The sequence below is a fragment of the Dermochelys coriacea genome, chromosome 1 (assembly GCF_009764565.3).
Source record: "Dermochelys coriacea isolate rDerCor1 chromosome 1, rDerCor1.pri.v4, whole genome shotgun sequence".
Classification (NCBI taxonomy): domain Eukaryota; kingdom Metazoa; phylum Chordata; order Testudines; family Dermochelyidae; genus Dermochelys; species Dermochelys coriacea.
This window is the reverse complement of record NC_050068.2, coordinates 353,664,822-353,680,077: the sequence shown is the minus strand read 5'-3', so window position 1 is coordinate 353,680,077 and position 15,256 is coordinate 353,664,822. Positions and strand designations below refer to the sequence as shown.

At 47.9% G+C, this 15,256-nt stretch overlaps 1 protein-coding gene across 2 annotated transcripts in view; it reads left to right on the top strand.

Annotated features, from left to right (window-relative positions):
* Nucleotides 1–15,256, top strand: part of SHANK3 (SH3 and multiple ankyrin repeat domains 3) — a 695,549-nt gene that overhangs the window by 241,440 nt on the left and 438,853 nt on the right. For both annotated transcript variants that reach the window (XM_043500373.1, XM_043500369.1), the window contains exon 11: nt 13,679–13,745. In XM_043500373.1, coding sequence (XP_043356308.1) covers nt 13,679–13,745 — 67 coding nt within the window. The remainder of the gene's footprint in view (nt 1–13,678; nt 13,746–15,256) is intronic.

The window sequence follows — 15,256 nt, the reverse complement described above, 5'->3', positions numbered from 1 at the left end:
TGGCGGCCTAGAAGTTCTAGGCACAAACCACCCCACTCCCAGTCAGGACAAGGCAGGGGCCCAACCAAGCCATTGTCAGGTTCAAAGCAGGCTTTTTGAAGGGGCGCCCGAGGATGGTGTACCTGACATGATACCGGATCCTCCCCCTTACTTTTTTAATCACTTATCCCCTGTCTGCCATGCATGGTCCCAAATAACATTGGACTGCTGGGTTCTTCGCATGGTAGAAGTGGGATATTCTCTTCAGTTCTGCTCCTTCCCTCCCTCCCATTCCCTTCACTGTCCCTCTTCAGGGACCCTTCTCTTGAGCAACTTCTTATCCAGGAGGTGCAATCGTTCCTAGATGTAGGGGAAGTGGAGGAGATTCTTCAGGAGCAAAGGGGCAAAGGATTCTACTCCGATTATTTCCTTATCCCCAAGTCAAAGGGGGGGGTCTCAGACCCACTTTAGACGTGCATGGACTCAAGAAGTTCATGGTAAAGTTGAAATTCCACATGGTCTCCCAGAGCACAATTATCCCTTCCGTGAATCCAGGCAACTGGTATGCTGCCTTTGATGTGAAAGACGCATACTTCCACATAGCCATTCAACCTTAGCACAGATGGTTTCTGCAGTTTGTGGTCAGCCACAAACTTTACCAGTTCATGGTCCTCCCATTCGGCCTATCGACTGCGCTCTGGGTATTCACCAAGTGCTTGTCGGTAGTAGTAGCCTTTCTCCGCAGGAGGCAGGTACAGGTATATCCCAATCTAGACGACTGGCTGCTGTGGGGCCGTTCCAGGGAACAGGTGGAGTCTCATGTCCAACTAGTCAAATCCATATTTCAGAGATTATGACTCCTTCTCAAATTGAATAAGTCAACCCTATCACCGACCCAGAAAACATAATTCATCAGGGCAATGCTGGACTCGGTACAAGTGAAAGCGTACCTACCAGAGACATGATTTCAAGCCATAGCAGGCATCATTCAGAGCCTCATGCAGTACCCCACCACTACGGCTCAGGGTTGTCTGGCCCTCCTCAGCCACGGTAGTCAGGCATGCCAGACTCGGGCTCAGGCCACTCCAAGCGTGGCTCGCTTCTGTACATTGCCCATGGCATGACAGGCTGGACTCAGTACTTACATTGCCACAACAAGTATTCCAGTCCCTCCAGTGGTGGCTCAACCCCTGTACAGTGTGCGAGGGAGTTCTTTTCAACAGCTCACAGACCACCTTGACCCTAATAACGGATGCCTCATCGTTGGGTTGGGAGGCACACCTGGGGGACCGCCAGATGCAGGGGTATGGTCACAAGATGAACTCTCTCGTCACGTCAATATCAGGGAGTTCAGAGTGGTACGATTGGCTTGCCAAGCATTCCTGTCCATACTACAAGGCCAGTGTGTGGCAGTGATGACAGACAACACCACTGCCCATGTTTTACATCAACAAGTAGGGGGAGTGTGTTCCTCTCCCCTTTATCAAGAAACCCTTCAACTTTGGGAGTTCTGCATAGCCCACTCCATTCACATGGTGTCTGAGCTGAAGGCACTAACTTTTGATCTACCTTACATGGTCTTCCACAAGGCTTCCACAAGGACAAGATGCAACTCAGGCCTCACCTGGCTTTTCTTCCCCAGGTGATGTCTCATTTTCATATCACCCAAGATATCTTCCCGCCTGGGTTTTATCCCAAGCCTCACATCAGTGCCTGAGAACAGCAGCTTCATTCACTGGACATCCGGAGGGCGTTGGCATTCTACATCGAGCGTACTAAGCTGTTCAGAAAATCGAACCAACTATTCGTGGCAGTGGCAGATCAGATGAAAGGACACCCGATCTCTTCTCAGCGTATTTCGTCTCGGATCACAGACTGTATCCGCACATTCTATGAGCTGACCAAGGCCCCGGTTCTACCTATTACGGCTCACTCCACAAGAGCTCAAGCCTCTTCAGTGGCATTTCTGCCCCAAGTGCTGGTATAGGAGATCTGCAGAGCAGCTATTTGGCCATGGGTGCATATGTTCACCTCTCTCTATGCTATCACCCATCGTGCCAGAGATGATGCAGCCTTCAGCAGAGCGGTGCGCCAATCAGTGGTTCCTTGACTCCGACCCTTCCTCCAGGGTAGAGCTTGAGAGTCACCTGACTGGAACTGACATGAACAAGCACTTGAAGAAGAAAAAATGGTTACTGACCTTCTTGTAACTGTTGTTCTTCAAGACATGTTGTTCACGTCCATTCCAATACTCACCCTCCTTCCCCTCTGTTGGAGTAGCTGGCAAGAAGGAATTGAAGGGGTGTCGGGTTGGCAGGGTCATATATTGAGTGCAATAAAGATGCCACTGTAGGGAGCTCCACGACCGACCTGACGGGTGCTGCTAAGGGAAATCTTTCCGATGATCGTGCATGCGGCACGTGCACACCTGATTTGAATAAACGTGAACAACGCATCTCAAAGAACAACCGTTACGAGAAGGTGAGTCACCATTTTTTTTAAAAGACGGTCTTCCTCATCGCAGTCATCTCTGCTGGGGTTAGTGAGCTCAGTGCATTAAGGGCTCCCCTGCCTGATGCTGTGGTCTGGGACAATGTGACAATGCTTCCTCACTTCATGCCTAAGATGGTGTCCAACTTCCACCTTTCTCAATATATTTCCTACTCTGTGTGTGCTTCTCAAGTCTCTATTAACATCCAGGGGAAGCACATCTTCATATCCTGGATGTGAAATTATGTTCCGTTTTTAACTAGAGGAGACCAAGACGTTTAGAAAAAATGACAGGTAAATGCTGGGGGGACCCACTTATTTCCTAACAAAGGGTATCACAACTTATTAAAAAATTGTATAGAGCACTGTTCTGTCTGAGCTAGGACACCAGTTCTTCCCTCTGCACTCCATTAGAGGCACTCTTCTGCAGCACTGGTGGCATACCTAGATGTATTTTGTTGGTGGACACATGCAAAGCAGCAAGCTGGAGTTCAGTGTGTACTTTCACCCAGCACTATTCTCTGGCGTTGGTTCTGATGCCTGTTTTGGAGAAAGTGGTGCTGCAGTGCATATTCCATTAAAGAACTTCTCGCCTACCTTCTATCTAGGGGTTAGTTACCAGTAATTGTTGTTCTTTGATAGTCACCTCTGTGCATTCATACTTGCCCCCCACCAACTGCTCTACCTTGGAGTTCTGTATACAGTCAGGACCTGAGTTTATTCAGGGAGTGCCCCCGATATAGACTGTGGTGCCACTGTTATGCACACATGATCCCCCAACAAACACAGCTTTTGAAGGCACTTCCACAGTGCTACACCAGGGGCACAGTATCCCACAAGCATGAATGCAGAGATGATGCTTGAAGTGTAGCAAATACTGGTAAGTAAACTGTCTTCATTGCATGATGTTGCTACAAGGCAGAGTTAAGGTTGTTTGGGTGTTTGTTTCTGTCCAGCTCTGCCATGCCATTGCCTGTCTGTGACAAGCGTGAATAAAGTGAGGTTTCCTCTGTGAACCCATGGGATTTAATATCTGCTGATTTGTATTGTCTGTCCCAAGTGACCTGTGGTTTGCCCCTCCTCTCAGAGGAAACTGCAGTGTCCTTTAGTGAAAATTCCCAGGAGGAACAGAGGCTGTGTCTACACAGCCACTTTCAGTGCTAAAACTTTAGTCTTTCAGGGGTGTGAAAAAACACTCCCCTGTGTGACAAAAGTTTTGGCGCTGAAAAGTGCCAATATACACAGTGCTTTATTGCCGGGAACTAGGCTCCCAGCGATAAAATTACCACCCCTCATTCGGGGTGGTTAGTTTTTTATCGCTAGGAGAGAGCTCTCCCCCGGCGAGAAAGCATGACTACACTGTCCATGCCACAGTGCTGCCGCGGCCGCGCTATAATGTGGGAAGTGTAAACATACCCCCCTTGACCATTCCAGATGTGTAGGAGAGGGAATAAGTTCAGGGCAGAGCACAACTCAGTTTGCAGGGCCTGAGGAAACAGAGAGCAAAAACACTAGCATGAATTATGAGGAGATTGAAAAATCCCTTCTAAGGAAATCCCCCTCTGATACCAAAGCCACCGCTGCTGGCAGGGAACAGGGAGAGAAAGGCAGGGCTGGGCGTGGCCTCAGTGGGTAGGTCTATACTGCAATTAGACACCTGCAGGTGGCCCCTGCCAGCTGACTCGGACTCATGGGGCTCGGGCTGTGGGGCTGTTTAATTGCAGTGTAGTAGTTTTGGCTCGGGCTGAAGCTCAAGCTTTGGGACCCTCCAACCTCACAGGGTCCTAGAACTCAGGCTCCCACCCAAGCCCAGACGTCTACACCGTAGTCAAACAGCCTCTTAGCCTGAGCCTGCGAGCCCAAGTCAGCTGGCAGGAGCCAGCTGCAGGTTTTTAATTGCAGTGTAGACCTACCCAATAAGAGCTGCCAGAAACCATCACAGCAACAAGTGTGGGGCAACTGGAGCAGCCCTGAAGGCATGGATGGAAAAGATTCCTTAATATAGCCAGTGACCGGCATAATTGAGGAAGCTCACGCTGCCACAGGCCTGGCTGCCATGGGTCTGGGATGGGGGGAAACTCACCCTGGCACATGCCTGGCTGCCATGGGGGCCTGGGCCTGTCATTATTTCTTTCTGTAGACTAGAGTTTTCTGGTTTGATGTTTGGGAGCATTCAGTAAAAGGCTTCTGGGCTGCTTCTGCTAATAGGAAGTGAGATCCATAGTTTGCAGATGGTCTCTTACTGCGTTACGCTTTGGCATGATGTTACTCTACCAGTGATAAATCCTGGGCTCTTTTTATCCCGTGCCTGTGTCAGCATATCTCCCATGGGGAGAGCAGCAGAGGCTGAGAAATCTTCTCATTCCTGTTACAGATTGGACTGCACACAGGTGAAACTGTGATGATTAATGTACGTTGCAAATGGGCAGCAAACTGCAGCGGCAGCATGACCACCACATCCTTGCTGAATGGGAGCCACATTTTGGGGACAGGAAAGGGCAGAAGAGGGGATTCAAGGAAAGGTGTGTCTCCAGCCAGTCCCCTAGGGTCTGTGCCCTGCCCCTGTGGTGGGGAGAGGAACCTCATGCCCGGGGGCAGCATCAGCTTCAAACAGCATGCTTCCCTTGCAGGTGAACATCCTCGCAGACACAGTGCAACCCTGAGCTGCAGTGCCCTATGTTGTTCCAGCCCTGGGCTCTATGCCCCTCCTCACAGGGTCAGGAACGGGGTGCATTGGCTGAGCTGGGTGTGCATGGGGAAGGGGTGGAGTAGCAGAGTGGGCAGCAGCAGCAGAATCGAGCTGGAATAAAAGGTGGCTGAGGGTCCTGGAGCTGTGCATTGGCAAAGCTCGAGAAGTGCTTGAGGTTTGAATAGTAGAGGATACCGCAGGTTGGGTGTCCCTTTCTCTAGCAAAGCTGTGTGTGGAGTGGCTCACGCAATTCCTGCCACCACTGAATCTGGCTTAAATCCCAGAGCTGCTGGCAACTTCCTGTCATATAGCTACATTTGAGTGGATCTTTTTGTTCTTTGCCCTGAATTTTAAAATGGCTCCTTCATAGGTTGCATAGGTACAACCTCACTTTTGGATTGTCCTTAGGCCTGGATGCATGGACTACCGTATTGTGTGAAAGCAGTTAGCCTTTAGGGGGCATGGCCTCAGGCACGGATCTGAGCCTTCTATTCCTTGGCATTATATACAGACCTCCTTGCCCAAATGTCCTGTGTTTCATTGATTGGAATTGCAAGTGACAGCTCCTTTTTGGGGCTTGGGAGCCAATAATTCACAGTGATCCTACACCACAGTGAGAGGGGAAAGAATGTGCAGTCCCCAATGGGAATGAAAAAGGTGGTTAGATTGGAAGCAAAGGATTAGGAGCTTCACAGAGAAGATCAAACACCCTGTTCCAAATCTCATGAAATAAGCCATTTGTCCTGCGATAGGAATCCTTTCTTAAAGTCACTGCAGACATTATTAATCTCACTGCAGTAATAGAGACATCAAAGGCTGCTCAAAGGGCATGTCTCACTGGATTTGGTCCTCTTTGCACTATGGCTGTAAAATCTGTTATTTTGGATTCCAGAAAATAGGCCATGGTGCAATTCTATAAAATGCTACCCTTTTGCATTGTGTAGAACATAGAGGAATATCAAGGGCATGAGAAATATGAAGGATTAGCTCTTGGAATGCCTTTACAGCCCCTGCCAAAGGACTACTTGAATCTACAGATGCTGAGGAACTCTCCCTCCTGCTATGCCTACCCCAAGCCTTTTCTCGTAAGAACTGGTTGGGTGAGATCCCTCTGAAAGCAATACATCAGGTTTGCAGTCACATTCCATGGAATTGGTTTGTATTCTTCCAGTTTTCTTTTCTCAAGGAAGTGTTGCATGGTAACGCTAAGTGCCATCATCCTCTCCCTGCTTTGCCAGGACTAGGTTGAGCCCTGTACCGTTGGAATCTATCCTTACATATCTCCATAAAACACTGCAAATTGAGTACTGGGACAGTACCTCCTCTCAGCAGCTTCCCTGATCTTCACCAAGCATCCAGGAATGTTGTCTGCTCATCTTTGTCAGCAAGGTCTCTTGGGTGACAGACTCGTGCAAGTTCAATATGTGAAGGTCTTTTGAAGACCCCTTCTCTTGTGGAGGAAGCTAGAGCTTAGTGTAAGTTTATGAATTTCTTTCTTGGAGCCTACTGAGAGACTCCCTGGAGTCTATGCTGCCGAGAACGTTCGATTTGCCTGTTCTGAAAGTATTTTCTGGAAATGTAGAAAGTTACCAAGCCAGTTATTACCCATCTGAAATTAAGTCCTTTCCTGCCTCTGAATTTCAGGCTTATGGCCTCTAGCCTAGCAGCCGTCTCCTCTGTCAGTTTAAAAATGTGACCATGCCATGCTTAGCTAAAATGTCTCTATACAGCAAGTTGGGCCAAGCTTAGGAGAATTGTGTGTGTGTTTCTTCGCCTGTCTGTTAATCCTTGCTATTGTGGCCTGTCCCTCAGAATGTGCTCTGACAGTTTCCTTTTTTCCACCCGGCACTAGTATTTGGAAGAGATTCCTCCAATCCTGGCTGGGGAGCTCATAGACCCTGGTCTCTGAAACGGTGTCTTTGCTGAGAAAGGAAAAATGGCAGAGATTCGTACAGGCAATACGGAATCACCAAGTGGAAAAGAGACAGAGGGAATAATGCATATGAAATCCAATAGCCCTGTAATCTGTTCTGTGGCAGGACAGGAAAACCTTCTAACAGACAACCTCATTTGCAGATATTTCCATCAACATGAGTGGAAGGAGTCATGGTGAATCAGATTTTCCTCTTGTTTTGTGAAGAAGTGAGCAGGGGTTGAGGAGCCCATTCAGATGCCTTTGTGCTCTGTTAAACCTGAGATCTCCTTTTTGCTTCTCCCTTATTCCTTCTGCTCCCTTTTGTGCTTCCAAAAGTGAAGCAAGAGATGGTTCATTTAACTGTGGTGGCTCTAGCTTGGGCAGACACTGGTGTTCATATTTCTTTTGCAAATAAGTTACTTTGGATATCACTAGTGTCCCCAGATTCATCTTGGAAGAAGCAGCTCACTCTGCACCAAAATCTAAGATCTCTTCTCCTAGTGAGTTGGATCTTGGCACCTTAATGGATGAAAATTTGGACTGCTCAGCAGAACTCTGTCAGGTTTCACTGGCATCTTTAAACCACGGTGTCCAAAGCATGGCTCGTGTCCCTTGAGGGTGACTGTATTGAAGAGAAAATTTGAAAGTGTTCTCCCTAGTACCTTTCTGTAGGGACCAGGGCATGGGTGGGTCAGGCCTCAGGGTTAGAGAGTCAGGAGCCAGGAACCAGAGCTGGGGACAGAGCCAGAGTCAGGAGTCAAGCCAAGGGTTGAAGCTGTAGTCATCATCAGGGGTAGGGCATTGTAGCAGAGACATAGAGTGAGGCAGGAAAGCAGGAATCAGGAACAGATGGGGCCAGAGGTAAGGAGAGCAGGAACCCAGGTGTCAGGCATGTAGGGAGGGTCCGAAGTAGCAGTCAGCCTGGGATTCACCTTGCTGGTCAGACAACTTTCTATGCCTCTTTCTGGTTTAAGTAGTGAATTTCAGCCAATTGGTGGGGATGGACGGCTCCCCCAGTCAGGAGCTTTATGCACAGGGCCGTTTGTGAGATAAACTAAGGAGGAGTGGTAGATATGCTGGAGAGTAGGGATAGGATACAGAGGGACCTAGAAAAATTAGAGGATTGGGCCAAAAGAAATCTGATGAGGTTCACCAAGGACAAATGCAGAGTCCTGAACTTAGGACGGAAGAATCCCATGCACCGCTACAGACTAGGGACCGAGTGGCTTGGCAGCAGTTCTGCAGAAAAGGACCAAGGGGTTACAGTGGATGAGAAGCTGGATATGAGTCAACAGTGTGTCCTTGTTGCCAAGAAGGCTAATGGCATTTTGGGCTGTGTAAGTAGGAGCATTGCCAGCAGATCGAGGGACGTGATCATTCCCCTCTATTCAGCATTGGTGAGGCGTCATCTGGAGTACTGTGTCCAGTTTTGGGCTCCGCACTATAAGAAGAAAAGGAGGACTTGTGGCACCTTAGAGACTAACAAATTTATTTGAGCATAAGCTTTCGTGAGCTATAGCTCACTTCATCGGATGCATGAAGGATGTGGAAAAATTGGATGCATGAAGGATGTGGAAAAATTGGAAAGCGTCCAGCGGAGGGCAACAAAAATGATTAGGGGGCTGGAACACATGACTTATGAGGAGAGGCTGAGGGAACTGGGATTGTTTAGTCTGCAGAAGAGAAGAATAAGGGGGGATTTGATAGCTGCTTTCAACTACATGAAAGGGAGTTCCAAAGAGGATGGATCTAGACTGTTCTCAGTGGTAGCAGATGACAGAACAAGGAGTAATGGTCTCAAGTTGCAGTGGGGGAGGTTTAGGTTAGGCTTTATCCCCAGCTCTCATGTGCTTTGTCTAGGCTTTGTGATTGAATTCAGTCTTTGATGTAACAGGGCATGAGCCATTAATTGCTTTGAAAATTAGGACGAAAGCCTCAAACCGGCCTCAGAAGCTGACCGGGAGTCAGTGGAGGGACTTGAGCACGGCCTGGATGTGCTCATGGTGGTCTAGGCCATGGAGGAGGCAGGCAGCTGCCTTCTGTATCAGCTGGAGCCTCTACATCATCTTCACATTTAATTTCAGTTACAGGGAAATCCAGCCGGCGGGTGACAAATGCATATTGTACTGTGGCCAGGCCCTAATTCAGGAGGGAGGGACGAAGCTGCAGGTGGAAGAAGGCGTTTTTAGTCACTGGTCATCCAAGCTTAGTAAGGAGTCAAACAGGACTCTGAGGCTTTGCACCACTTTGATGAATGGGGGCTGTGCAACTTCAATGAAAGGTGGAGACCATGGCTTGGCCAGCTCTTTAAAGCATTTCCTTTTCTGATCAGCATTACTTTGGTCTTGCCTGGGTTCAGCTTGAGCCAGGTGCTCTCTATCCGAGAGCTGATCTCATATAGGGAGGCAAGGCTGGAGACTTCTGTGGGGGGTCAGGTTTCAGAAGAGAACTAGATTGGTGCGGGACCAGAGGTGCAGAAATACAGATATGGGACTGGTGAGTAGGGACCAACAGCAGAGTCTCAGAATATAAAGTGGGCTGCTCAGCACACATCATAAAGCTCTGTTTCTAACACCTCTGCCTGTTTGCGGCATCCCTTATTGCTAATTAAACACCTGTCACTCATTCTTCAAAGAAGCTGCCTTTGCCTATTTAAACTCCTTGCCTATCTTCCCCTATTCCTTAGAGGTTTTCTGTATCTGTGGACTCTGGTATTCCTGCGAAGGAACTGAGGGAATCGGGGCTGCACCTTACTTGGGCACTTAATGTTCATAGCCACAAGACAGCATTTGTGCAATATCCCTAGTCACACATTCCCAGAAAGTTCCAGCATCTTGTGTAGCAGGGGGTACCTTTCCTATGAGGGTATATGCAATGACAGCCACCCAGAAAGAACTATAGTTACTGGTAAATAGCCTTGTGTGTGTACGCAACAGTCTGTCCAGGCATCATTTTCTTGGGATTTGAACATAATTCTGACTTGGCTCATGGGTTTCATCCTTTAAACTTGTCACAGGCTTTGCTTTTTTATCACCTATCTCTGAAAATAGCATTTCTGGTGGCAATAGCATACGCCTGAACTGTGAGAGTGATTCAGCATCTCGTGGTTCGTGTGCCCATTACAAGTGATTACAAGGATAAAATTGTTATGACCTAAATTCTTGCTCAGAGTGCTGTCAAACTTTCATCTGCAGCAAACAATTATCCTGCCAGTGTTGGTTCTGAAGCGACATAGGCCAGACTATATAATGGGTTTTTTAGATGAGGGAAATGCAGATCTAATATGCTTGGATTTCAATAAAGCATTTAACCAGGGACCACACAGGAAATTATTAGTTAAATTAGAGAAGATGGGGATCAGTACAAGAATTGTACAGTGGATAAGGGACTGGCTAAAGGGAGATGGCAAGACATTGTATTAAAAGATGAGCCGTCGGACTGGAGAAAGGTTACTAGTGGAGTTCCTCTAGTCGGTCTTGGGACCAATCTTATTCAACATTTTTATTAATGACCTTAACACAAACAGTAGAAGTGTGTTGAGATTTGCTCATGATACAAAGTTGGGAGGCACCATCAATACAGAGGAGTATCAGAATGGTACAGAGGGATCTGGGTGACTTTGAAGACTGGACTGACAGAAATGGGATGAAATTCAGTAGTACAAAATGCAAGGTTGTGTACTTAGGTCCTAATAAGAATTTCTACTACAAGTTGGGAGCTCTTCAACTAGAAGTGACAGAAGAGGAGAGAAACCTGGGTGTGGGGGTCGATCAGTGGATGACTCTGAGCCGCCAATGTGATTCAGCTGTGAAAAAGGCAAATATGATCCTAGAGTGTATCAGGTGAGGCATTTCCAAGAGAAAGAGAGAGAGAGAAGTATTAATGCTACTTTACAAGACACTGTAAAACCTCGTTTGGAATACTGTGTACAATCCTGGGCACCAATGTTCAAGAAAGGTTAATTTAAACTGGACCAGGTGCAGAGAAGAGCTACTAGGATGATCAGGGGAATAGAGGGCCCATCTTAGGAGAGGAGAGTGGAGGAGGTTGGCTTGTTTAGCCTGGCAAACAGAAAACTGGGGGGTGAGAGGTATCTGATAGGTTTCGATAAACACATCGGGGGTAAACAGCCGGGAGGGTGGTGAGCTATTGAAACTGAAAGGCAGTTTTGGCACAACCATAGGCACTGACTTTTCGTTTTCCCTGGGAGTGCTCCACCCCCGCTCTACCTCGAGGCCCCGCCCCTCCTCTGCTCCCTCTCTGAGGCCCTGCTCTCGCTGCGCCTCTTCCCGCCCCCACTTCTCCCCTCCCCGAACAAACTCAGGCTGAAACAAACCCCAAACAAACCTGGCCATGAACAAACTCAGGCTGGAAATTAGAAGCAGGTTTCTAACCATCAAAGGGGCGAGGTTCTGGAGCAGCCTCCCAGTATTTTAGTGGGGGCTCAGTCCTGCTCTGAGCAGGGGGTGGGACTAGATGGCCTCCTGAGGGTCCTTCCAACCCTGATCTTCCATGGTTCTATGATTCTATGAGTTTTAGTTTTAAGAAAGCAGGACGAATGTAAGAGTATGAGTGTATGACAGGACTGTGGGTGATAGTAGAAGTCAAGGCTCAATAGCTTGGGGCTCACTTTCAGCTTATCAGGACCGGCTCTAGGCACCAGCAAAGCAAGCACGTGCTTGGGGCGGCACAATTCCAAGGGTGGCATTCCAGCCACCCTTTTTTTTTTTTTTGCTTGGGCAGTTGCGCTCTCGGAGCTTGGAGTGACAAATTTTTTTGCTTGGGGTGGCAAAAAACCTAGAGCCGGCCCTGAGCTTATACCTTACATTCCTAACAATCTCATGCTTCAGGGCTGAGGGATCAGGACTGCAGGGGTCATGAAGGGATTCTCTGGCCAATGCATCCTGGTGGTTTTTGTGTCCTTCCTCTGAAGCATCAGGGATGGCCCCGTCTGGAGATGGGACACTGGACTGAGTGCTCTAGCACTCTCAGGTGGCACTGAGCATTCTCTTTCTCAGGTGCGTGGCTGGCTGGCTCTTGCCCACGTGCTCAGAGTCTCACTGATCATCGTATGTGGGGTTGGGAAGGAATTGTCCCCCAAGTCAGACTGACAGTGACCTTGGAGCTTTTTCCCCATCCTTTGCAGCATGTTGGTGTGGGTCACTGCCAGGTTATCTGCATATATGTCACTTAGTCATTTCCCTGCCATTGCAGTGGCCTTGGGCACTGGTGCCCTGCGGTGCCTCCTCTTCTCTCCCCGTGGCACAGCACAATCTAGTCTCCTGAGGGCTGTGATGCTTTGGTCTGATTCTGGCTGTAGGGGTTAGTGTGCTAAAGCTGGGTGGGGTTGGTGGCCTGTGATGTATGGGTCAGACCAGATGATCCAGCGGGCCCTCTGGCCTTACGCCCTCTGACTCTGAGTAAAGGGGGCTGTAAATTACTCCCATGTGCAGGAATAAGCCCTTTTGCAAATCATCCTGGTGGGTTGTTGCATGTGGAGATAAGTCTAATGAGCAAGAGATTTTTAGCCTAAAGGCGATTTAAACAGATGATATTTTATGTTCAGACTTGTTACAGCCAGAAAAGGTTGCAGGTACCAGATGTTAGGATTCACTGTGCTAGGGCAGTACCAGCTCTGGCAGCTTGTCTTTGTAATGCTTTAATAGTCTGAATGTGTAAGAAGGTTCTACATAGAGTTCAATTCATATTTTTCCTCTACTGTCTCGATTGGATGCTCATTTCTGGAGACGAGTCCTTCATTCGCTGTCTACTTAATCACATATTAGCCCTCCTGAGGATTGCTAGTGGTGTCTTGTTTCCCAGGAGTGAGGATGAGTAGCAGCAATTCCTTGAAGGAGAAAAAAGGATCCTAACTAGTAACTAGAATTCTCTACATGTGTGGCTTTGCCAAGGCAAGACCTGCAGAGGGTTCAGTTACTGGTAAATAACCGAGAGTAAATGTTTTCCTAACAAGCTCCAGGTATGAGAATTTTTCAGCAGCAACTACAAGCCCCAAATTTAATCCCCAGCTAGTAGTGGAAGCATCACCACTCAACCTCCTCCGAGCTCTGAGTTCTCTGCCACCTTCTGAGTGTAGGAGTCATTGCAGGAGGAATGTGGATCGCTGTTGGCACCAGGTTGCCACATCAGGGGTGCTGGCTGCATACGCTGTTTTTGGGCCAAGCCAGGAGGAGTGCTGGCTGTGGCAGTCTGCCACAGTGAATGGCTGTTGCTAGCCCATGTGGTATAGCAGTTCCCTCTGTGCTAGGAGGCCTGGTCTTTCTTGGGGAATAGTGCAGCTCAGGTTTCAGAGTAGCAGCTGTGTTAGTCTGTATTCGCAAAAAGAAAAGGAGTACTTGTGGCACCTTAGAGACTAAAAAATTTATTAGAGCATAAGCTTTCGTGAGCTTCATCGGATGCATTTGGTGGAAAAAAAAACACAAAAAAAAAATTTTTTTTTTCCATCAAATGAATCCGATGAAGTGAGCTGTAGCTCACGAAAGCTTATGCTCTAATAAATTTGTTAGTCTCTAAGGTGCCACAAGTCCTCCTTTTCTTAGTGCAGCTCAGAATCATTAACTTGTCCTCCCTTCCTTTCTTTTCAGGTGGCCATCATTGCAGGAAATTTTGAACTGGCTGAAATCATCAAAACCCACAAAGAGTCTGATGTTGGTGAGTTTGGTCCTTGACCCTATTTTTCCCTCTTATCTCACTTTAGGTCCTGCGATATTTCAGTGGTTCTCATTTCCCAGCGCTGCCTAGGAAGATCAGTGAGCTACTGTAACAGGGGTCTGGCACTCCCTGTGTGTTTTTGGGTGCTGGGGCTTGCATGGATGGTTGCTGTGTGGGTGTTTGTGCTGTCCATGTGGATAGGGCAGGGGTTGACTGTGTCAGTCTGTTTGGCAGCCTGAAATGGTCACTGTTTGCGGTTAGTATGTTTGATGGAATATTTACTGTGGCTGTTTCGGTTGCCGTACCAAAGAGTATAAACAGACTGTCAGGCATTCAGCAGGTTGGACTGTCTCTCCAAAACTCCGTTTTTCAATTCCACATCCTCTCTTGTGTGCTTGGGGCAGTTAGTCCCCATGGGGAATCTCTCATGCTAAAGCCCTTTAGCTGGACTCAGTGCAGGGGAGAGGAATGCTGCCCACCTCAGGCCACCATTGCTGGACTGCTGTTGCTGCAGCAGGCTCCTTTCTAGTCGCACTCACCCAGGGCTCTTGCCTTACTTATGCAGGGAACGTGCCAAGTCCTGGATCCACTGGGGCATCCCCATTCTTTGCAACATCTCTGCAGCCCTACACAGAGAACCCCTGCAGAGCTGAGCTCAATACTGTGCATAAAGTCAGGCCCCATGCTGAACTTCCCTCAATTCTGTCCCTGAGAAATCCTCCCCACTGAGAAATTGGTGGCATCGGAGTCCTTTAGAGCAATGAAGGAATTGACGGGATTTATTCCTGGGAGAGGGTTAACTCCACACAGTGGGTCAAATGCCTGCTCTGAGCAGAGGGCACAGGGGTGTCAAAGCAAGTGGTGGACTTCCTGGAGTGTGGACCTTGAAGTAGATGTTCAAGCAAATATTGGGCTACCGCCTTACCCCTGAGACATGGCTGTCTCTTGGGAATCTTGGGCCTCACTCGTCCTCCTTTGACTTCCCTAAAACCTTCACTGCAGCTGTCACTTCTGACCTTTCCTCTCTGTTCATTTCATTCATATGCTCACTGGAGGGCGATGGTCTGATACTGGTAAAACGAGCTCCCCTCATTTGTGAAAAGGAGTGTTAATGCTGCCAAAGGGCCTCGGGGAAATCTGAAAGTCTCCTTATAAGTATATCAGGCATAAGTACTGGCAAGAAAGCAAACACATTAATGAATGACAAATGAGATTGCATTCATGATTATTATAAAATGGCTGAGCTACTGAACTGCTTTATTAATCTCTTTCTGTTGAGAAAAGAGGTAGGAAATCATCTGATGAATTAAGAAGAAAATGCTGACTTTGTCTGTACTGTATAGCTGCTGATATGAAGTAGGTCAGATAATACTTGGGATACTGAACATACACAAACCAGCAGGTCCAGATGGCATGCACCTGCAAGTCAAGGGAATTAGCTAATGAACTTTCCAAACACTAGAAATTATTTTTAAATGTCCATTGAGAACTGGGAAGATACCAAAGGATTA